This window comes from Sinocyclocheilus anshuiensis, unplaced genomic scaffold (genome assembly GCF_001515605.1).
Source record: "Sinocyclocheilus anshuiensis isolate Anshui unplaced genomic scaffold, SAMN03320099.WGS_v1.1 scaffold957, whole genome shotgun sequence".
Taxonomy (NCBI): domain Eukaryota; kingdom Metazoa; phylum Chordata; class Actinopteri; order Cypriniformes; family Cyprinidae; genus Sinocyclocheilus; species Sinocyclocheilus anshuiensis.
The window spans coordinates 264,216-286,984 of NW_015557101.1; the positions used below are offsets into that span (position 1 = coordinate 264,216).

Genomic DNA, 22,769 nt, shown 5'->3' on the forward strand with positions numbered 1-22,769 from the left:
AATCTGCATTTTTTCTGCCGTTCTGGCAGAGAATGGATTTGCATTTTCATTAAGCCCGTCTGCTGTTTTTGTTCAGATCACTGCGAAAATCTAAATGAAAGATAGCAGGGATTTTTTTCTTCTATCTGTAATCATAATATTTAGCACAAGCACTTCAAATGAGTTAAACCTGTGTCCTGTTTTCTGAGTAACATTAAGAATATCTCTATATATCGTTGCGACACCGCCGCCACGACCAATCAGACGGGGCTCATGCTTATAACAGTAACCTGGTGGAGTAGACTCATTTAGACCAAAATAATCATTAGGTTTAAGCCAGGTTTCAGTAAGGCAGAGATCATTTCACCTTAGGTGTGAGTTCCCTTTGAGACAGGACACACTGTAGCCTTGTGTCTGACTGTACAGGTTGATCTTCACATTTAAATTATTTCCTGCAGATGCTGGCCTCCCATTTGACAGCATATTTCCATAAAAGGTGTGTGGTGGTTACAGACCGGCGCGTCCGGCTGATGAACGAGATCCTGGGCTGTATTAAGTTCATTAAGATGTACTGCTGGGAGACGGCGTTTGCTAACAACATACAAAGTAAGACAGCACTCGACTACAACCACTCAAACAGCAGCACTGACTCAGCCAAACGGGAAGTGAGCGTATAATGATGGTGTCTGAGCGCTTAGATGTCATAGGCTCCATGGAAATCAAAGGATCATCTCTGTGGCTTTGCACTGCATTCAAAGGAACAATCTCAAGTTTCCTAATCCACTGTCTTGGCTCTGTCCTTCCTCAGTCCTCCGTCGCTGAAATGTCCTGAGAGTCCCTGAGCTTCCAGATTAACTTACAAAGCATTTAGCGCTCTTTCTTTCATAATGCCTTTGGACAGTTTGACTTTGTTGAATGTTAAATAAGTACAATTTAGGTGACGTGAATCTATACTACCATTCAAAATTTTGGAGGTTTTTTTTTTTGAAGAAGAAATTAACGCTTTTATTCAGCAAGGGTGCATTAAATTGATCAAAAACGACAGTAAAGATATTTATAATGTTACAAAATATTTCCATTTCAAATAAATACTGTTCTTTTTAACATTCTATTCATCAAAGAATTCTGAAAAAATGTATCATGGTTTCCACAAAAAATACTGTTTTTAACATTGATAATTAGAAGTTTCTTTTGCAGCAAATCGGCATATTAGAATGATTTTGAATGATATTGTGATTTATTATAATAATATTTCACAATATAACTTTTAACTGTGTTTTTGATCAAATAAATGCAGCCTCGGAGGTGCTTTCAAATACATTTAAAAAATCTGTAACACTTTACAATAAGGTTCCTTCCATTTGTTAACATTTGTTAGCTACATTAGTTAACATAAACTAACAATGAAAAATACTTCTAAAGCATTTATTAATTTTAGTTAATGTTTATTCCCACATTTACTATTGCATTATTAAAATTAAAACGTGGTTCTATTGAAGTTATTTAATAGACCTGAGCTAACATGGACTAACAATGAACAGCTGTATTTTTATTAACTAACATTAACAAAGATTAATTAATACTGTAATAAACGTGTTGCTCATTGTTAGTTAATGTTAGTTAATGCATTAAATATAGTTAACAAATGGAACCTTTTTGTCAAGTTTTAGCAAAAAATCTTACCAACCCCAGATTTTGAATGGTAGAGTTTCCCCAAATAGTATTCAGACACGTAAATCACCCTTAAAAATATATGAACTTCATTGCATAGGATGCAAAACATGAAATCTAGTGGAGGAATCACAGGTGTAGTTCATGATATAAACCTTCATTTTGAACAGTATGTTTATTCATCAGTTTTTAATTCAAAACCTCTTTTTGTAAAATGTTTTGCTTAAAGTGCGCTCGTACTATCCTTTCTTTAACGTCATTGTATAACGAAATATCTAACCAAGTACCATGTAAGTCGTGTCTTAAAACACTTTTTAGGACGCTGTATATATAGAAAAAAAAACAGATCATTTAACCCTTTAAACTGGGATGTACTCCTCCAGTAATCTATTTTATGTAGCTGAGCAGTAAATCTTCTGTTTAAACCTTTTTTGCATGCACTTATAAATAAAATATCACAACCTGCATAGATTACCATCTTCTATATATGAATTATGTAGATCCAGAAAAGTTTTCAGAGATTACGTCCAGCGCTTCTGGTTGTTTAGACCAGCAGCAAAACACTTTGGCTGTAAGCCAGAGAGCGGCACTGAATGAATGTGCCAGCTTGCGGGCAGTCGCGAGGCAAATATCAGTGCAGCAGAGGGAGGTGAAATGGGACACTTGGACAACAGCCAGTGCCTCAGCATCCCCATCTACTGCAACATCCCATTTATGATTATGATCTCTCTTCCATTACAGTTGCACTTCTCAGTGTTGCTGCCGGATTGAACGCAGTGAGGCTCCTGTAAATTAGAAACTGTGTTGTAGGATGGAAACAAAATATGGCTACATTCACACAGCAGGTTTTCCGTCTTGTTTGGAGCGCTAAATATGGTTCTGTTCGTACACAGTTCAGTTTTAAAAGAGAATAACTAATACATTATATAAAAGTGACTCCCTTAAATCTTCAGGAGTCACAACTACATTTTGAGAGCGTCGTCTATAATTGAATCGAGATGCTGACATAGAGTGTGATGAAATAAATGAAATTCATCAATTAAATGTTTTGCAAATTTCAAGTTGTTATTTTGATAATTAAAATGGAAATGCAAAATAGAATAAAACCATAAATGTATTATAAAAGTGGTCCACATAACAAGTCTTCTGAAGCCGTGCGATAGTGTGAGTAACACTGAAAATAATTTAATCCTAAAGCCTACTGTATCATATTTGATATGATTTATCCGCGTATTAATATTCCTCTGGTCATAGAGACCATTTTTAGATGGATGCCGAGGCTTTTAGGGCTTTTTTGAATCTGTGATCTCTGACTCAATTCGTTTGCTGGGTTTCATGCTGCAATACGCTGTGTTTTCCACCAACTGGCAACCCGGGGTGTTGAAATCCTATTGGATAAACTGGCAGTGGGCGGAGTCACACAGAGCAAAACAAAAACAGACATCCCGACACTGAACGCACATTTCAGAGCAGAATAACTGGCTGTAGCATTGTTTTTCAGAGAAACGAGTATGTGAACTTTTCTAAATATCTGCAAACTTATTATTTGCTTTAATACAGTCAAAAAATTACATACAGCACCTTTTCTTAAAAACTAGTCTGACCAGCTAGGTTAAGTTAGCCAAGGGTTAATCTGTCTTACTTTTAAGATTCAAATTAGTCCAGTCTTAATGAAAAAACTGGATGACTAACTTGTAAGACTAGTCTAAGCAGTTCATGCAACTGGCCCCAGGACATTTAGAGAGTCACACCACATAGTCACTGAACAGAAAACAACTCTTGCTTCTTTGACGACTCCTGTGTGTCTCAAGGGGTTCGATCAGAAGAGAGGAGGATCCTGGAGAGGGCCGGCTGTGTTCAAAGCCTGACGGTGGGTGTGGCTCCAGTGGTGGTGGTGATAGCCAGCGTGTGCACGTTCACTCTTCACATGGCTCTGGGCTATGATCTCACCGCAGCACAGGTAAAGCCGTGCTAGTGCTGTCCGCTTTCTGCCCGAGGCTCGTAAACAACCTCGAACCTGAACTCACAGAGACCTGTTTTCATTTCTGTCACACCCTGCAGGCCTTCACCATCGTTGCTGTTTTCAACTCCATGACCTTTGCTCTAAAGGTCACGCCCTTGGCGGTGCGTGCTTTATCTGAAGGCTCCGTGGCCGTGAAAAGATTTCAGGTCAAAAACACATCCACATCCACATCCACAAACGAACCAAAAATTACTGTTCCGCCATTATTTTCTCACCCTCATGTTTTTTTAAAATGTGAATTAATTTCGATAGAGCGCAAAAGGAGAACATTTGAAGAATATCCACGCAGCTCTTTTCCAATACACTGAACAAATAGTGACTGGGAATCCAAAAATGACAAAAAGCACCATAAATGTATCATAAAAGTGGTCCATATATAGGTGTTCTGAAGCTGTGCAATAGTGTAACACCGAAAATTATTTACTGTATCAAGTCCTCTAAATGATCAAGATGATCAAAACTTTGATGAAAAATCTGTTGTGATAATTTACTGCATGACTTCTGTCTTCTGACTGATACTTTTTATCAAGTAAAAGGCCTATTAGTATAATTCAATTTTCAGGACAAGGTTCATGTGTCTTTTTGCTGTTAAATCTTTACTGATTTTTATAAAGTAAATGTAAGAATGAATAAAATGTATATTTTTAGTAATATTTCAAGATTAACATTTACTGAGATCTTACTAAAGATCTCACATATGCTGATGATGATCTCACTCATCAACACATGCTAACTTTATTATTATTATTATATATATTATTTTTTTTTTTTTTGATTTTGCACTGGGCTACTTTGATGATATGTGGGACCTTAAAGTGACAGTTAATCCAAAAATGAACATTCTGTCATCATTCATCGTTCACACTGAACACAACTTTGCGTCTAAAAACGCGAGACGCAGCGCTCAGGAATGGTTTTAAAAAAGCACAGTGCAGAATGCCTCCTCTGCCATGTTTGGTCAAATAAAGTTAGCATGCCAACTTGCTACTGTAAACAAAAGCTTTGCTCCGCCTCCAGTTCTTCTGATTGGTCCACTGTTTCGGAACTGACATTGATGAGTGACGCTCACAGCCTCACTCAAGTGATGACACGAGACTCGAGCACAACTGTCATACACGTCCATCCAGTGCGTTTACATAGAAAAACAATGGAAAAGTAGTGCACTGGAATAGAAAAACGAGTTCTGTGTGAACGGCCCATTACTCAATCCTGTATGAGTTTCTTTCTTCTGTGGAACATAAAAGAACATATTTTGAAGAATGTTGCTGAACAAACAGTTAATGATCCCCATTGACTTCCATGTAATTGTTTTTTCCATACTGTGGAAGTCAATGGGGACCATAAACAGTCCCAGTCCTCATTCACTTTTATAATAATTAAGATATGGATATTCTGCAGTATTTCTCCTTATGTGTTCACAGAAAGTCATTCAGGTTTGGAACAACATCATGGAGAGTAAATGATGACACTTTTTTTTCTTATGGGAGAACGTTTCCTTCAAAGTGTTTACTAAACAAGTTTGGGATTCCCTGATTTAAAGGGATAGTTCACCCTAAAATGAAAATTCTGTCATCATTTACTCACCCTCATGTTGTTCCAAACCTGTATTAGTTTCTTTCCTCTGTTGAACACGAAAGAAGAATGGTGGAAACCAGACAGTTGCTGGACGCTTTTGACTTCCATAGTATGGAGGGAAAAAAATACTATGGAAGTCAATGGGGACTAGCAACTGTTTGGTTTGAAACAACATGAGGGTGAGTAAATGATAGCAAAAATGTCATTTCTGGGTGAACCATCCCTTTAATGCCTCCTATTGCGCCCACAGAAGCTCTTCTTGATGGAGGACAGGGAGCTGATCTCAAACAAAATGGAAGATCCCTATAATGCGGTGGAGTTTAAAGACGCCACACTGGCCTGGGAGAAGACCAGCGGCTCGGGGGAAAAGAGCCGAGCCCAGCAGAAAAGAGGAGGCATGAAGAGGGTTTTGAGGAGGGAGAAGCTGAGCTTGTACATCACCACAGAGGACAGCAAAGGGGAGAGCGAGGAAGCCAACGCAGAGCACCTCCTCACACACATGGAGCAGGAGAGCCCACAGAGCACCATCTCCTCCACACAGAGCATCCGACCTCCGCTGCACAAAACCCTGCACCGCATAGACCTCTGCATCCGGAAGGTACTGCGATACATCATCTGCGGTTTTACGATTGCTGCATAGCACAGTGTCAGAGGTCAGATGGGTTTTCAACATTTCTCATCATATTCAGACAAAAACGAGGTTTTCATGGGATGCCCAAGTGTTGCATGCAGCAAACAGTTCACGAATACAGCGTTTATGTAGAACTAGTCATAACTAACTCTACTGTCATAAAATATCTGTGATGTAATTTGCTGGCCTGCTTTCTGCGCTGTACACCAGGGGTCACTGGTTGGGGTTTGTGGAGGAGTCGGCAGTGGAAAGAGCTCGCTGCTATCTGCTCTACTGGGACAGGTGAGAAATTACATGCACTACTGTTCAAAAGATTGGGGTCAGGGAGAATGGTGTGTGTTTTGTTTGTTTGTTTGAAGAAAGAAAGAAAGATATTAATACTTACATTCAGCGAGGATGCATTACATTGGTCAAAAATGACAGTAAAAACATTTTAAAAAATGTCTATTTCAAATAAATGCTGCTCTTTTGAACTTCTATTCATCAAAGAATCCTGAAAAAAAGAATCCAATTTTCCACAAAAATATGAAGCAGCACAACTGTTTTCAACATTAACAATAATTGAAATGTTTGTTAAGCAGCAAATCAGCATATCAGAATGATTTCTGAAGATCATGTGACACTGAAGACTGGAGTAATGATGCTGAAAATACAGCTTTGCATCACAGGAATAAATTATATTCACATAGAAAACTGTTTTTTTTTTAATTGCAATAATATTTCATAATATTACTGTTTTTATTGTATTTTTGATCAAATAAACATCCTTTGTGAGCATAAGAGACTTGTTTATTAAAAAAAAATAAATGTTAGCAACCATAATCTTTCAATGGTTAAAACTTTTAACTATGCATAATGCTCTGTTTTATGTATTTATATCAAGGCTGTAATCACAATAGACATAGAAATGAAGATCATCAGTGAATAATGCCTTAACTTTCAGTGTCTTTGGAAGACTATCATACAAGTCACATGTTACAATGTTACGGTATTTGTTCTTTTTGGAGCTGGACAGCTGTTGTTTTAGAGAAAGGATGAGCGTTTCTCTTTATGAGTTCCACTGAGAAAATAACAGCATATGGGTTTGGCACGAAATTAGAGTAAATAATGAAAAACCTTGATTTTTTATAACCACCCCTTTAACCATCATAAAGCAGCCTGGACATGAAGCAGCTGGTCCTCTCAGCAGGACGAAAGCAGATGTATAGGTCTGATTCTCCGCCTTCTGTCTAGATGACCCTTCTTGGCGGCTCAGTAGCTGTAAACGGAGACTTCGCATATGTTGCTCAACAGGCCTGGATCCTCAACGATTCCCTCAGGGAGAACATCCTGTTTGGAAAAAAATACATTGAGGAGAAGTACGGAGCGTATTCATGCATATACGAGTTCTGCATAAAAATGACTTTGGCCTTTCTTCTAAAATTAAACAAGTTTTGTGCTCATCTCTCACCAGGTACAACGCAGTTCTGGAAGCCTGCTGTTTATTTCCTGATATTATTGAGCTGCCATATGGCGATATGACTGAGGTATTATAACGCTCATAATATAATCTCTGACTTTGACAAACACAATCAAAACACAAGGTCGTTCAAATCTCACTCGTATGATATCTCTATTAGTTTGCCGTTGAAAAACATGCAGTGTGATGATTAGTGTGGCTGAAGTGAATGATCTGCTGTAGATAGGAGAGAGAGGGGCCAATCTGAGCGGCGGTCAGCGGCAGAGAGTGAGTCTGGCCCGTGCGCTGTACAGCGAGAGACCCGTCCTTCTGCTCGATGACCCCCTCAGCGCCGTCGACGCTCACGTGGGATCGCACCTATTCCACAGCGCCATCCGCCGCGCGGCCAAGAGCAGGACTGTCATCTTTGTCACGCACCAGCTGCAGGCAAGAGGCTATGAATGCATGTGATCTACCGCATAGACAGAGCACAGACATGCTCGTCCTTTATATAAGTTTGTGGATTGAATACGGTTCGCACGAGAGGCTGTGTTTTATTGCAGAGGCTGTTGTTAGGCAGTCCCTTCAGTCATGACTATAACACAGCATGGCTTTAAATGCCTTATTGCACTTATCAAATATTTTAAAAACAGTAGGCCAAAATGCCAAATAAACATTTATTGTTATAATGTCTCATTCTTTTTATAGTTGTTATAGTAAACTTTATTATATTATATAAACTTTATTATACTTTATGTAGTATTAAAGCTTTTATTTTCATTTTGGTTTAAGTTTTAGTAATTTTGTCACTTGCTTTTGTTTTTTTTATTTATTTTTTATTATTATTATTTCACTTTTAGTAATTTTAGTACTTCAACTTAAACTTAATTTATTTCGGTTAGTTGCCAAGGCAGCACTTCTAATTTTCAGTTAAGTTTTTTTTTAATTGTTTCAGTTTTTCAATTATTATTTACATTTTATTTTATTTCAGCTTTATTCCAATTAACAAACCATTTTAAATAGCTAACAGTAAAACTTCTGGGAAATGGCAGATGAAAATTATATTCTGTTATGTCTGAATTTTGAATTTTATATATACATATATAAACAAATAGTTTATTAACAAAAAACTAAAATGAGTCATTTTTAATGCCATAACATTATAATGAGCATTATTAAAAAAATAAAAAGTTTTAAGTGGGCATTACATTTAATCTAAAAAGTAAAAAGTAGAAGAAATTTTTAAAAATCCAAAAGCACAATTTAAAACATATATGATGATATATATCCGATATTTACTGTTACTGATAAATAAAACATCTTAATACAAAAAAAAGTCCCTTAAAACCTTTTTATTATTGAGCAAATGACTTATAATATGATATTAATATGCTTGAGGATATATAAAATATTTATCTAATACTTATATCCAATATTTACTGTTACTGATATGTTACTAATATTTACTGTTAATATGATATTAATATGCTTGTGGATATATCCAATATTTACTGTTACTGATAAATAAAAAATCTTAATAAAAATTTTAAAAGAATGTCCCTTAAAACCTTTTTATTATTGCGCAAATGACTTCTAATATGATATTAATATGCTTGTGGATATATCCAATATTTACTGTTACTGATAAATAAAAAATCTTAATAAATAATAAAAAAAATTATTACTGATGGCATGTCATGCATCTCTATTAAAATTTTTAAAGGCACAAAAATGTCCCTTAAAACAATGTTTTTTAATGAGCAAATGACTTCTAATGTGATATTAATAGGTTAATAAATATTTATCTAATACTTATAATATATCCTATATTTACTGTTACTGATATATGTTACTAATATTTACTGATAATATGATATTAATATGCTTGGGGATATATCCGGTATTTACTGTTACTGATAAATAAAAACAATCTTAATAAATATATTTTTAAAAAAGGGCATGTCATGCATCCCTATTCAAAATTTTAAAACACAAAATTGTCTCTTAAAACTATTTTTTTAATGAGCAAATGACTTCTAATGTGATATTAATAGGTTAATAAATATTTATCTAATACTTATAATATATCCTATATTTACTGTTACTGATATATGTTACTAATATTTACTGATAATATGATATTAATATGCTTGGGGATATATCCGGTATTTACTGTTACTGATAAATAAAAACAATCTTAATAAATATATTTTTAAAAAAGGGCATGTCATGCATCCCTATTCAAAATTTTAAAACACAAAATTGTCTCTTAAAACTATTTTTTTAATGAGCAAATGACTTCTAATGTGATATTAATAGGTTAATGTAACATAAGGCCTCCTCACTGTATTTTGTGACGCTCTGTGTCCGTTCCCGCGGGTGTGTTTATTCTGCAGTTCTTGCCTGAGTGTGATGAGGTGGTGTTAATGAAGGACGGTCAGATAGCAGAGCACGGCACACACGTCCAGCTGATGGAGAAAGGCCGAGACTACGCTGCCCTTTTCAACAGCGTGCAGGAAGAGGTGCGATACGCCGCCCTATGGGAAAACACCAGGGTCACACGTTCACAAAACATCCTACATCACCCTCTGCAAAATGCATGAACCACGGGCTGCAGAGCCACTGGATTTGAAATGTCAATTCATGCCGTGCTTTTGTAATTTATAAATGAATTGATCTGTAGGAGTAACAGCTGAGGGACATTGTCACTGATCTCTGTATTAATGGCCCAGCAGCCATTGTTCTGGCTAATTTGTTCTGTTAATCAGTTGCAGGCTGCTCTTTACCAGGTCTCGCTCTTTCTCTTTTTCTTCATCTTTTATCCAGAACCTTGTGAGGAAGAACCTGAAAAACAAGCAGAGGGCCGTGGAGGAGAGCAGCCCGCGGTCCCTGCATGTCAGCCCTGCAGCCAAAACACATACTGAGAGCAAGAAAGGAGGTGAGGGGGGTTTAATCCAGTGCTTCTCATCTGCTTTTTCTTCAGAACTTCAGTTCTGTATTGGATGACTGTGGAGATTCATTATTCTAACTATTAACATACTGCCCTAAAAAAAAAAAAAAACATTGAAAATGGCAGAAACTGCATATGCTTTTTTTTTTTTACCTGTTCAGATTGTCATGTTTTGTGTTGATGCATTTTTGTTAATTGTTAATTTATTATAGATATATAAATATTTATAAATACATTCTCTCTCTCTCTCTCTCTCTCTCTCTCTCTCTATATATATATCATGTCATGTTTACATTAACAAATAAAATTAATTTGATAAAATTATACATTTTTATCTATTCAGGTATCTATGTTCATGTTTTGTGTAAATGCATTTTTGTTAATTGTCAATTTATAATCAGCTACAAATTCATTATTTGTAATCAACATATTCATATAAATAATGTGTATGTGTGTGTTTAGGTGTGTTTATAATATGTCAATATATCATGTTAAATTAATTACATTATAGTATGCATATATTTTTTTTAATATATGTTGATTACAAATTTATATTTACATTGCAATTTACAAAACTGCATTGTGTGTGTGCATGTGTGTTAATGTTGATGTAGCATAATAAAATACATTAAAATATAAATATACAATATGTATACACTATGAATTTTTATCAGTAATTAATTGCAAAAACACATTGAGTTTGGCACAATCGTTTATTCCAGTCCTTTGGCACCATGTGACCTCTTTTGGGAAGTGTAGCTTTGACAGTCGGTGTTGAGTCACTTCTTTGTTGTTCTTCTCTCTTTCTGTCGTCTGATGTGCCCCTCACAGATCAGCTCATGCAGGCGGAGGAAAAGGGGAGCGGGGCCGTGGACTGGCAAGTGTACACTACTTACATCAAGGCTGCCGGAGGGCCTCTGGCCTTCATCGTAAACATCCTCCTCTTCCTCTTCACCACCGGCAGCATCGCCTTCAGCAACTGGTGGCTCAGTCACTGGATCGGGCAAGGCAGCGGGGTAAGACCAAGGGATGATTCAGCCAACAATAACAACTCACTCATCTTCACTTAACTCACTTTTTCTTCTGAGGAAAACAAAAGGAGAAATTCTGATCAGTATGAGCGAATCATTGAATGAATCATTCCCGTCATCCTATTCATTGACATGATCTGACTCAAAAGAATCATTTGTTTCCTCGCTACTTGCTCATGATCTTTCATCAATGTGCAAAAGAGAATTAGGGTGGATTTCAATTATTTTGTGAATAATAGCTTAAAGGGTTAGTTCACCGCAAAATGAAAATTCTGTCATGTTTACAGCATTTCAAATACATCGAAATTCGAAACTGAAAGGCTCTTTTGAACTGGTTTTTGCTTGTGAATCGCTTGAACTGAATGATCGAAGTCACTTGAGTTTGAATCAACTGGAGTTCCAGCGTAAATGACTCACTCAATTGAATCGGTTTGTCTGTTCCGCTCTTCGCTCCTTCAGCCATGTTTACTACTACTACTGGCTTAGCTCACTAGTTTTATGAGATTAACTGAAATGAGAGAAAAAAGTATGATGCTTACAAATAAAACATCCAGACCTGGCAGCCCTGCTCTTCAGAATACTTTGATTAAACTGCTCAGTTAATATGGATTTATTAATTTGATCTCTTTACAAACATTTTGAAGCATCAGAGTTTTGGGTGAACAGACTTTTTCTGTAGAGAGAGATTTGATTAAAACAAGGGTGGGTAGCCTAAATGATGACAGAATTTACATTTTAGAGTAAAAGAACCCTTTAAAATTGACCATGACACTTTTTTTGGTTCTTTTGTGTCCTTCTTTTTGAAGCTTGAAAGCTTCATTACACATTTGTTATAATTGCAAGGAAAACAGAAACAGGTCAGAATCTCTCATTTTGAGTTTCACAGAAGAAAGTAAGTCTTCACATGTTTGGAAACGACATGAACGACAAAAATGACAACAAAAAAAAAATGATGCCTGTTTTTATTTTTGGGTGAATTATTCCTTTAAGGTGACAAACCACCAGCTTTAATCGCCGTGTTTTGATGCCTAGCCGAAACGAACATCAATCCCGAATCTAATTAGAAGTGCCAGACTCCACATGATTTACTCAGAGGGACAATCACGGCAACAGATGTTGCAGTTAACTCACATTCTGTAAAATAATTGAGACTGGGACTCATGCACGCAGTTCAGATGGTTTGTTGGGAATCTCCAGGGATGGATCATGTTTCCAAGGTGATGTTCTTTTGTCCCTGCAGAATTCCTCGCTGCTGCAGGGGAACGAGACCGCCGAGAGCGACAGCATGCGACTGAATCCACACATACAGTACTACTCCAGGGTGTACGTCCTATCCATGGGGGTGGCGCTCTTCCTGAAGACGGTGCGAGGGCTGGTGTTCGTCAAGGTAATCTGGAGTTTATTTGTCAGTGCACAAGATTCCTCTGTTCAGGCTTCCTGTCTCCATTACACACAGCTGAATTTTTCATCAAACACTTAGGTACTTAGGCAGATGCATTTCCTCTTTACTCATGCACTATTCATCACTGGCTGAATCTACCTGAGAGAACCAGGTTAATCTGTCAAGGGGGCATTGCAATTAATGCCTTTTCCCAAAGCGGAATCTGAATGTTATTGACAGGGCACGCTCATAGCACAGTGTAGGGATTTGTGACATTGACAAAAAATTATATCTCTATGTTTTGGGATTTTGTTTCCGGTAACAATAATTAAACGATATTTGCTTAGTGTGTTTTTGTGCTGGTAATTTCAGTGTCTGGGGTAACGTGAGTTACGTAATCAGATTACTTTTTTCAAGTAACTAGTAAAGTAATGCATTACTTTTTAATTTACAAGAACATATCCGAGTTACTTTTTCAAGTAAGTAAATCCAGTTACTTTGCTTTCCCATGTATTGACTGACAGCTCTCCTGTCCTCATGATGAGAGAAATCAGGAGTCAGTGCAGACGTGTTGTGTGCTCTGTGTGAACATGATGTAGTTCTAGACTCAATGTGAACATGCATTTACTCATATCGCACAAAAAACGGATTCAGCATTCCTCAAAATGAATAAAAACAGTGCAAACTCATATGGCGCAAACTTGCATTAATTAAATATGTTAAATAACACAAATATCCTTTATGTATTTAATCCAATTTATTCAATGTCTTTGCTGCTGACCTTCGATGATCCAATTCAACCATACTAATAAGCATGATTTCAGATAAACATAATATATGTGTTTATTTATTTTATCGCTGAAGAGTGTTGAACTTTCTTCTCTTGCATCCTTTTCTTCATGCAATGCAGAATGGCAGCACAGCTGAAAGGTTTGTTTGAGCTGCGTCCTCTACTGTACAGACGTGAATTTACATTTCCTTCAGCCTGAATCTTATTCATTTCACTTTTAATGTGAAAGGGCTTTTACATTTGCCAAAAATATAACTTTTTTATATTAAAAACAAACAAGTAAGCCCAGCCCAGATTTAAAAAGTAATGCAAAAGTAACATAACACATTACTTTCCATAAAAAGTAACTAAGTAATGTTATTAGTTTCTTTTTTAGCGAGTAATGCAATAATGTACGGCATTACTTTTAAAAGTAACTTTCCCCAACACTGGGTACTTAAATAAATACGACACTAAAACCGCCAGTAGGTGGCAGCAAGTCCCTGTCTTAATGAGTGATTCATTGAATCATTCATTCAAACAGTTCATTCAAAACGGGTGATTTATTTAGAAACAAAGCGAGTGACCGTTTCAATGAATAGATCATTGAGTCATTGACTCCAATGATTCGTTCAAAAACAGATTCATTCAGAAACGAAACGCCGCAGAGTTTCTCTGAGACGCACAAATGTTCTGCTCCCGCTTTTCATTGGCGAAACAGAGACAAACTGACAATATTATGTCTAAAGTGTTACTCAATATTAACTTCTTGTTTGTTGAACTATAAAATCAATATCACATTGGCAATCGCACTCGCGCACTGATGTGGCACTCTTGTGTGTGTTATTCTAACTTAACTATATCGTATATTATAAATACATTTTTTGTTTTCATAACTTGAAGTATAGGGTAATTTTAACTGCGTTCTTCTAATGGGCTTCATCACACGGTCAATGCTTCTGGACTCTCAAGACGTGTTTTTGCTTGTTTTTTTGCTTGTGAGTGACTCAATAGCGTCAGGTCGCATATCGTTAAAACAATTACAATATTATCGTACATGAGAAATATTGCACACCCCTGAGCACAGTGTACTTCATTTTCAGTTTCATTTGCACACCGAATCCTTGCTCTGCAATCCATGACATAGTGTCTGCTTTTCTCTCTCTTTTTTCTGCTCTTTAATTGAAATTGCCTGCAGGCTAAATCCATTTATCTGTCCAGTGTCTTGACTTTGAGCTGGAGGGGTTGAGTATACATGTCCCCTCAGGACCCCGTGCCCTCTTCTCCATTAAGCAGAGCCGACAGCACATTAGAGAGGTTATGTGTCTGTGTAATTGTGTGCCACTTGTATTCACTAATTCCTCGGTGATGGCTAATCTCTTTTTACCCAGAGGTAAGATTGCAAATTTGAGAACTTTACATATTCCATTAATGGAATGAATTTGTCCCCTTGTGCCAGAAAGCATCAAATCCAAATGGTAACATGTTCTCCCATGAGCATAACATGAGGAATTTTGTTATGAAGGTATGGCGTATTCTCAATAGTTTCCTGACATGTATTTGAGAATATTTGTACTTATGTAATCGTGTGTTCATGTGCTGCTGCAGTGATGACGTTCATGCATTTACTGCACATCATGTGTGTGTTAGACTGTGTAAAGTGCTAAGAGTGACATCATGTTGTCTATGCTGGTGCATTAGGCCAAAATTAGATCGCTTTCATCATAATTAATGAAGCTGTCTACATTGGAAGTGCTCTTTGCTGCATGGCCTGTCTGAATGTGTCTACAGAATGCTTTTTTTCTATTTCTGATGCACTGCACAGCAATCCGAAGCCACTTTATTTTTCCCTGCGTTACTTAAAATGACAAAAAGAATTTATTTGTAAATGACTTTTATTTTTTATATATATTTAAATATATTTAATGTATTAAATATACACTATCATTCATGTCTTTTTTTAATAAAAAGAAGTCTTATGCTCACCAAGGCCTCATTTGTTTGATTAAAATTATAATAAAAACCATAACATTGTGAAATATTATTACAATTTAAAATAACTGTTTTCAATTTTAATATGTTAAAATATAATTTATTCCTGTGATGCAATGCTGAATTTTCAGCATCATTACTCCAGTCTTCAGTGTCACATTTCTGATTATTATGTTGAAAACAGTTGTGCTGCTTCATATTTTTGTGGAAACATTTTATTTTTCAGGATTCTTTGATGAATAGAAAGAATAGAAATATTTTGTGTTGTTAACAATGTCTTGACTGTCACTTCTGAATTTTATAAATCCTCACTAAATGAAAGTATTAATTTCTTTGGGGAAAAAAATCTTACTGACCTCCAAACAACACACATTTTCACTTAACCAAGACACTTGTATTTACTCATATTAAAACAGATTCAGTATTCCTCAAAATGAATAAAAACAATGAAATACAAACTCAGAATATTACACAAACCTGCAATAATTAAATGTCTTCACAAAATCCTTTTATGTATTTAGTATCTTCAGCCTGAGGCTTATTCATTTACATTTGCCAAAAATAGAACTTTTTTATATTAAAAATAAACAAGCAAGCCCAGCCCAGACGAGAAAAAGTAACGCAAAAGTAATGTAATGCATTACTTTCCATAAAAAGTAACACGATCAGTTACTTTTTTCCAGGGAGTAATGCAATATAGTTATGCATTACTTTTAAAAGTAACTTTCGTCAACACTGATATTAAATATGTTTAAATAACTTTAATTTGCACCAAAAAAGCTAGTGAAGCGGTCTCTGTCCTCTTAATTTAAATCATCTATTGTTTCTAACCAGATGTATCAGGAGGGAACAACTGTGAGCATTGTTTAAGCTCTTTTGCTATTCTGAAATGGGCCGTGCAAAGTCTTTATTCCAGTGAATATCTGTTATCAAAGTAGGAAATTCACCTATTTTCCTGAGGATGTGTGTGATGTCTCAGGCAGAGCCTCACAGAGCAGAAGCATTCCTGGATATTTGCCAAGGTTTTCCCCCGTATAAATCTAGCTATTATGGCTGTGTAAATGTTTGTGTGCATCCCTGACCTGTTTATCTGCATTATGGACCCTAACTAAAGAATTTTATAGGTTTTTTTAATCACCGGCCCATTTATTAGCATTTGTTGTGTCTGGGTGCATGCATTATTAACACTGTTGTGTGTGTTGTTTTGTTGTTGTTTTTGCAGTGCACTGTGCGGGCAGCTTCGGTTCTGCATGATAAACTATTTAAGACTCTACTTCTGAGCCCCATGCGCTTTTTTGACACAACACCCCTGGGACGCATTCTCAACCGATTCTCCAGGGACATGGATGAGGGTGAGGAACCTCTCTTTTTCTCTCTTCACAAATCCTTTCACATGCAGGATGACGGGGGCTTCTCAAAGCGTTTTGATGTCTCGCTCTCTCACACGTTCGCTCTCTGTTCTTCCTCTGTGCGTAGTTGACGTGCGTCTGGCGATGCAAGCCGAAATGCTGCTCCAGAATGTGACATTAGTGCTGTTCTGCCTGGGAATGGTGGGCGTTGTCTTTCCCTGGTTCCTGTTCTCCATCATTCCTTTAGGGGCGTTCCTCTTCATCGTCAACCGCATCTCCAGGTTTGGTCTTACAGATTTATTGGGTCAAACAGTTGAGCTGAGTCATTGTAAAAAGTAGAACCAAATATATAGGTCAGGCTGATTAATCAACAAATATGTGTCTTCCAAATCTGCCAAAAACATAAGATAATAAACATGATCTCTATATTCTCTATTTATAATATAATTGTGTTGTTTTACAATGTTTTTATGTATTAACCAAAATCTTATATTATTTGAAATTTAAATATTAATTTAAATAAATATTAATAATTTAAATATTTAAATGTTTAATTATATATATATATATATATATATATGTGTGTGTGTGTGTGTGTGTGCGAAAATTTCTAGACTAATTTTATAAAATGCTAAATAATTTTAAATAAACAATTATAATAGACAAATATATTATTTTATTATTATTTTATTTATTAATATTATTTTTAAATATGTCTAAAAAGGCAACAGAACCAACCTTATACATGTATTTTCGTAGTATCTGTCTTAGATGAAGCATTTCAAGGGCAGGTTTGTCCTCCTTCGCTTGGCATCTTTTTAATAAAAGTATGATTCATTAACATTATTCACAAGCAATGCATTTTTCATATATGCACTTACAAGCTGAAATCAGCCTTATTTCTCATCAATAATGGCCTGGCTCTGCCTGACGCTGCTGTTCTGCCTGTGTTAGCGCTGACGTGTGACGGGCCCCATAAAGCCCCGTATAAATCAGTTGAGAAGCCAGAAATGACTGCAGCTCAGCCAGGAAGATCCCCTCAGTCTCACCGTTATTGTCCCCTGTGGGCCTCCATCTCATAAGCCACTAACCTGTCACATCACAGGCAGCTCTGTGGGCCACAGAGATAAGCAGATGAGATGAGCCAGAGCCTTGATCAAAACTCAGCCGTATATCGCCGCTCATATTCTATGACTGGCTGACTTTTTGTCAGGGCCTGAAAAATATATATAAATATGCTTTTCCGATTGTCCTTTTTACCCAAAGGGTTCTCATTCGTGAGCTGAAGCGCCTGGAAAATATCAGCCAATCCCCTTTCACCTCTCATATCACCAGCAGTCTGCAAGGCCTGTCCACTATCTATGCTTACGGCAGGGGTGCTGACTTCATACACAGGTAATATTCACACAGCAGAATGCCCTCCATGACTTTGCAGAACTTTTCTCTCTGAAACAAACACTGAAGTGAAACTTTACTTGAGGTCTGTATACACCGTGGCTGCAGAAAGTGTGCACAAAGTTCAAACGGCACATAGACAATGCTCAAGCCACACTCACAAATGGCACTGCATCAGAAAATCATGAAAAATGCCAAACCTAGTGGCTTTTATTGGAAAGAAACTTTCAAATACACACTTTTCAAGAAAACTTCGCGTCGTGCCTAACAACGCCCCTTAGCTGTTATAAATTCACTGTAAACCACGGCTTCACGGGGCTTATTGATTTTATAAAACGGTTATTCCATATACGTAGTAAGGTTTCACAGAATAAAACAGAGCAAATAAAGTGTAATGATATAAATAATAACAGTATTCTTCCACCAAACAATGTAGTTCCTCAGAATCAGTTGTGGTTGCAACAAAGTGGTTTCCAAGCAACACACAGAAGTAAACAAAGGTGTATGTTTGTAGAGTAATTTACAACAGCTTCGAACGTGGCTCAGCCAATCAGAATCAAGGACCGGAACTATCCGTTTTTATAAATAAAAATCTAATAATAAAAGTAAGGAATAATTGACGATGGGCCGTTTAATTATTAGAAAAATAATGCACACCCAAGGTGGTGACCTCGGGTGTGCATTATTTTTCTAATAATTCAACGGCCCATCGTCAATTATTCCGCTTATACTACGGTTACCACACCTCAAGACATCGATCAGATGATATATTTAAAGGGATTAAATGCAATTATTAATGAAGTTATTAGAAAGAGAGAGAGAGAGCTTGTGTGAATTAGGCTACCTCTGTGCGTCCCTCAACAGTTATATATATATATATATATATATATATAGAGAGAGAGAGAGGGAGAGAGATAGATAGATATATATACAAGATGCAAAGTATGTTATGAATAAACTTGCAAAATAAGGACTTTGGCTAAATATTGGTTATATTCCACCAGGAATCAAGCCCTGCTTGACACAAACCAAGCGTGTCACTATCTGTTCAGCTGTGCTATGCGCTGGCTGGCTGTGCGTCTGGACCTCATCAGCATTTCTCTCATCACCACTATAGCCCTCCTCATCGTCTTCATGCACGGCCGCATTCCTCCTGCCTACGCTGGTCTGGCCATCTCCTACGCCGTACAGGTGCGCCGCTCTCACATACTGTATATGAGTGGGGACGTTTGTAGGGCAGGACCGTTACTGTGCCATGATTAATTAGCATTGCTCACTATTGCTCAGTTGTTATTCACTGCTCATTTCTCTCCCTTCCCACATCCAGCTAACCGGCCTGTTTCAGTTCACCGTGAGGCTGCTTTCTGAAACCGAAGCCCGCTTTACATCAGTGGAGCGGATCAATCATTACATAAAGGTAGAAGCTTCTGTGACACATGCGTGCTGGTTGTGTCAATGGCAAATAGAAAGGGACAGACCATTTGTTATTCAACTGACACAGCGCACAAAAGACATCAGCTCTTTACTTTGCACAGGCCGCTGAGCCCAGCGGTCAGCGCGCTGCATACTGAGCCTGCTACATCCCGCTCAGCAGGCTTCATGGGACGCGTTTATTGCCAGACAGAACATCATAGTGAATGACACAGTTTCACAGTTTCAGGAGGCTCTTATCAAAGCAGAACAGTACAGCTGTCTTACTGTGGCGGAGAGCACTTTACACTGATTAATGAAGCCAATAATGGTCTCGCTGAGTTCTGAAGTACAAAGTATCCAACTTATTTTGCATTGCAAAAGTTAGCTTTTTCTGTGAGACTACCAATTCATTAACTGCTATAGGTAAATAACTAGAAGAGTAAAGAAGTGCAGTAAAACTCTTTGATCCATTTGAAATAGCTTACTTAATTTATGAATCAAATCAAATTGTAGTCTACAGGCTTGCCTTGCATTATGATAATTGTATATTAAACTTAAAGGGATAGTTCTCCCAAAAATGAAAATGTGCTGTTTAACTTACTCTCAGGCCATCCAAGATGTAGGTGACTTTTTTTCTTCAGCAGAACAGTAAAGAAGATTTTTAGCTGAAACTGTGGTCCTTGGTGATTCATAAAATAAATTAAAAAAGCATATCAAGAAACACAAAATGAATGCCCATGGCTCCTGATGATATATTAAGGTCTTATGAAGTGAAACAATCAGTCTGTGCAAGAAACCGAACATTATTTACAACATTATTACCTGAAATCCAGAGCCTCAGACAACGGGTCCGGAGTGATGTCTGGTTCATGATCGAATCATTCTTTCGAACCGGTTCTTTTTGATGAAATAATTGAACCGGTTCACCAAATCGGACTCTGGAGAAGCTGTGCAGAATAAGCCTGCTTTGCTGCTGTTCTTTACCTTTGCTGTTTGAACACACTTCTTGTGTATGAAAAGTACCTATAAATATAACAAAATTGCAAGAAAACTTGGCATCTACTGGCAACTAGGGCTGGGTAAAAAATATAGATTTCTCGATATTAATCGATTCTCATTTTTCTGAAACAATATTGATTCTTAAATCCCAAGAATCAATTAGTCTAACCTGTTTTCAATTAATGAACGGAACATTGTAGCGCGCCTCCCATTCAATAAATCTCAATAAGCTTTGTGTTTTGTTACTTTTGATATCAAACAAAGTCTCAGATTTCGAATTCTGTCCATTTTATTACAATATTCAATCAAATGCCATTTTGGCGCTGTTTAATGTGGAGTGGAAGAGAAGCGGTAGCGCAAACTGATCGTCTCCTCTGCTTTAATAGCAGTTTCAGCACGAAATAAACATGAATGAACATCCGAAGGTGTTAAAAGAAAGAGTACAACTTACTGAAATCCGTCTCCTGTCTCATGTAATCAGTGTTTCAAAAGACGTCAGTATAACAGCTTGTGTTATACTGTCACATTTACATCAGAAAAAACAAACTTCAGCTAGAAAAATGAAGCACCATACGACATATTCATTATAATTTTTACTGTTCTTCAATATTTATGTTTGAATAAATTGACAGTGACAGCCACCATTTAAATGTTTTTTTTTATTTGGAGTAGAAAAATAATTACGTAATTGTAAAGTAAGTATTATAACTTTATTATTATAAAAACTTCATTGAGTGTAATTTAAGTGTTTGTGTATAAATTAGTTAATTTAGTATTAGTTGAGAGATTTTTTTTTCCATGAGAAAATTTGCCATGTACTGTACCTGATATATATTCCAAATAATCACTATCGAATTAAATTTTGAATCAAATCGCAAGCTTGTGAATCCAAATCGAAACGAATCGTGAATTTTGTTCTCTGCCCTACTGGCAACTATAGATTATTTACAGGTATTCTATTCTTAAGGATATTGACGTAGCAACTGTTTTTGTCGTTAAGTAAGTTTCATTCATAATATTTTCCCTAAACTCGTATAAAATGTCATAGCACTATTGTCCTGCATAACCAGTAGCATAAAAAGCCTTTGAACAAATAAAAATCAAAACAAAAAGGTGCAAAAAAAAAAAAGACTAGTTTTTCCAATGCTTACTAGCAGTAGCAGTATCATCTAGTCAACTAGTCTCTCACATGCCTACTACAAACCAGTGTGTTTATAATTATGCATTAAAATAATTTCATAACATATACCAGTTTGCAATAAGCATAACAGCAGCATAACAGACTATTTTGTACAGCTGAATGACACCGGAAGCCTCGCACGTTCAAGTTACTATAATGGCCACAGCTGCTCTTACATTAAAAATAATGCGGATAATCATTATTCACTCAGAACCTGGAAAGCGAAGGTCCTCGACAGATCTGCGGCTCCTCCGCTCCTGCTTCCAGCTGGCCAGAAGAAGGACGAATCACCTTCCAGAATGTAGAAATGCGATATCGGGATGACCTTCCTCTGGTTCTGAAGAATCTCTCCTTTAGTGTACTTCCAGAAGAGACTGTAGGGATAGTTGGCAGAACGGGCTCAGGTACACCTGTCTACTTGGCTATTTTATCCTATCAGATGTCGTTTGTGTTCGTCTGTACTGCTGCGGTCGTGTTACTGATGGAGGAAATAGATTGTGACACAGGTGGGTTGTTTCTTCAGGGAAATCTTCACTGGGCGTCGCACTCTTCAGACTAGCAGAGCTCAGCCGAGGATCAATCATCATTGATGGTGTCAACATCGCTCACATTGGTCTGGAGGACTTGAGGAGCAAGCTGTCAGTCATACCCCAAGAGCCAGTTCTTTTCATTGGTACTGTCAGGTACGGTCCACGTCACTTTACCAAGACTAGCCGTGTGTTATCATTCCTGGAGTCAAAATGATGCAACCCATTTCACTTACACAGTGTCACATACAGTACTTCAATGTGAAACAGGATATTCAACAAGACAAAATGTAGGACTAGACATTTTATCCATCTGGAATAGATCGAATTGTAAAAAAGTGGGCATTATATAAACTACCGTTCAACAGTTTTGGATCAGTAATATTTTTAATGTTTTTTTTTTTTTAAAGAAGGCTCTCAGATGCTTATCTAAGCTACATTTATTTAATAAAAAAAAATTCAGTAA

At 36.8% G+C, this 22,769-nt stretch overlaps 1 protein-coding gene across 3 annotated transcripts in view; it reads left to right on the forward strand.

Moving 5' to 3' along the window:
* The window catches only part of LOC107677527 (multidrug resistance-associated protein 5-like), a 35,272-nt gene extending 12,752 nt beyond the window's left edge, over positions 1-22,520 (forward strand). For 2 of the 3 annotated variants that reach the window (XM_016472454.1, XM_016472456.1), the window contains 19 exons: positions 438-585; positions 3,462-3,610; positions 3,712-3,819; positions 5,499-5,846; positions 6,090-6,161; positions 7,113-7,237; positions 7,333-7,405; positions 7,561-7,764; positions 9,714-9,839; positions 10,144-10,255; positions 11,099-11,283; positions 12,539-12,685; positions 16,663-16,792; positions 16,917-17,070; positions 18,056-18,184; positions 19,189-19,375; positions 19,512-19,601; positions 21,988-22,180; positions 22,300-22,520. In XM_016472454.1, coding sequence (XP_016327940.1) covers positions 438-585; positions 3,462-3,610; positions 3,712-3,819; positions 5,499-5,846; positions 6,090-6,161; positions 7,113-7,237; positions 7,333-7,405; positions 7,561-7,764; positions 9,714-9,839; positions 10,144-10,255; positions 11,099-11,283; positions 12,539-12,685; positions 16,663-16,792; positions 16,917-17,070; positions 18,056-18,184; positions 19,189-19,375; positions 19,512-19,601; positions 21,988-22,180; positions 22,300-22,520 — 2,901 coding nt within the window. Of the gene's footprint in view, positions 1-437; positions 586-3,461; positions 3,611-3,711; positions 3,820-5,498; positions 5,847-6,089; positions 6,162-7,112; positions 7,238-7,332; positions 7,406-7,560; positions 7,765-9,713; positions 9,840-10,143; positions 10,256-11,098; positions 11,284-12,538; positions 12,686-13,589; positions 13,610-14,646; positions 14,842-16,662; positions 16,793-16,916; positions 17,071-18,055; positions 18,185-19,188; positions 19,376-19,511; positions 19,602-21,987; positions 22,181-22,299 lie in introns of those variants that run through there. The other variant, XM_016472457.1, reaches the window with a different exon arrangement.
* The last annotated feature ends 249 nt before the right edge of the window (positions 22,521-22,769 follow it).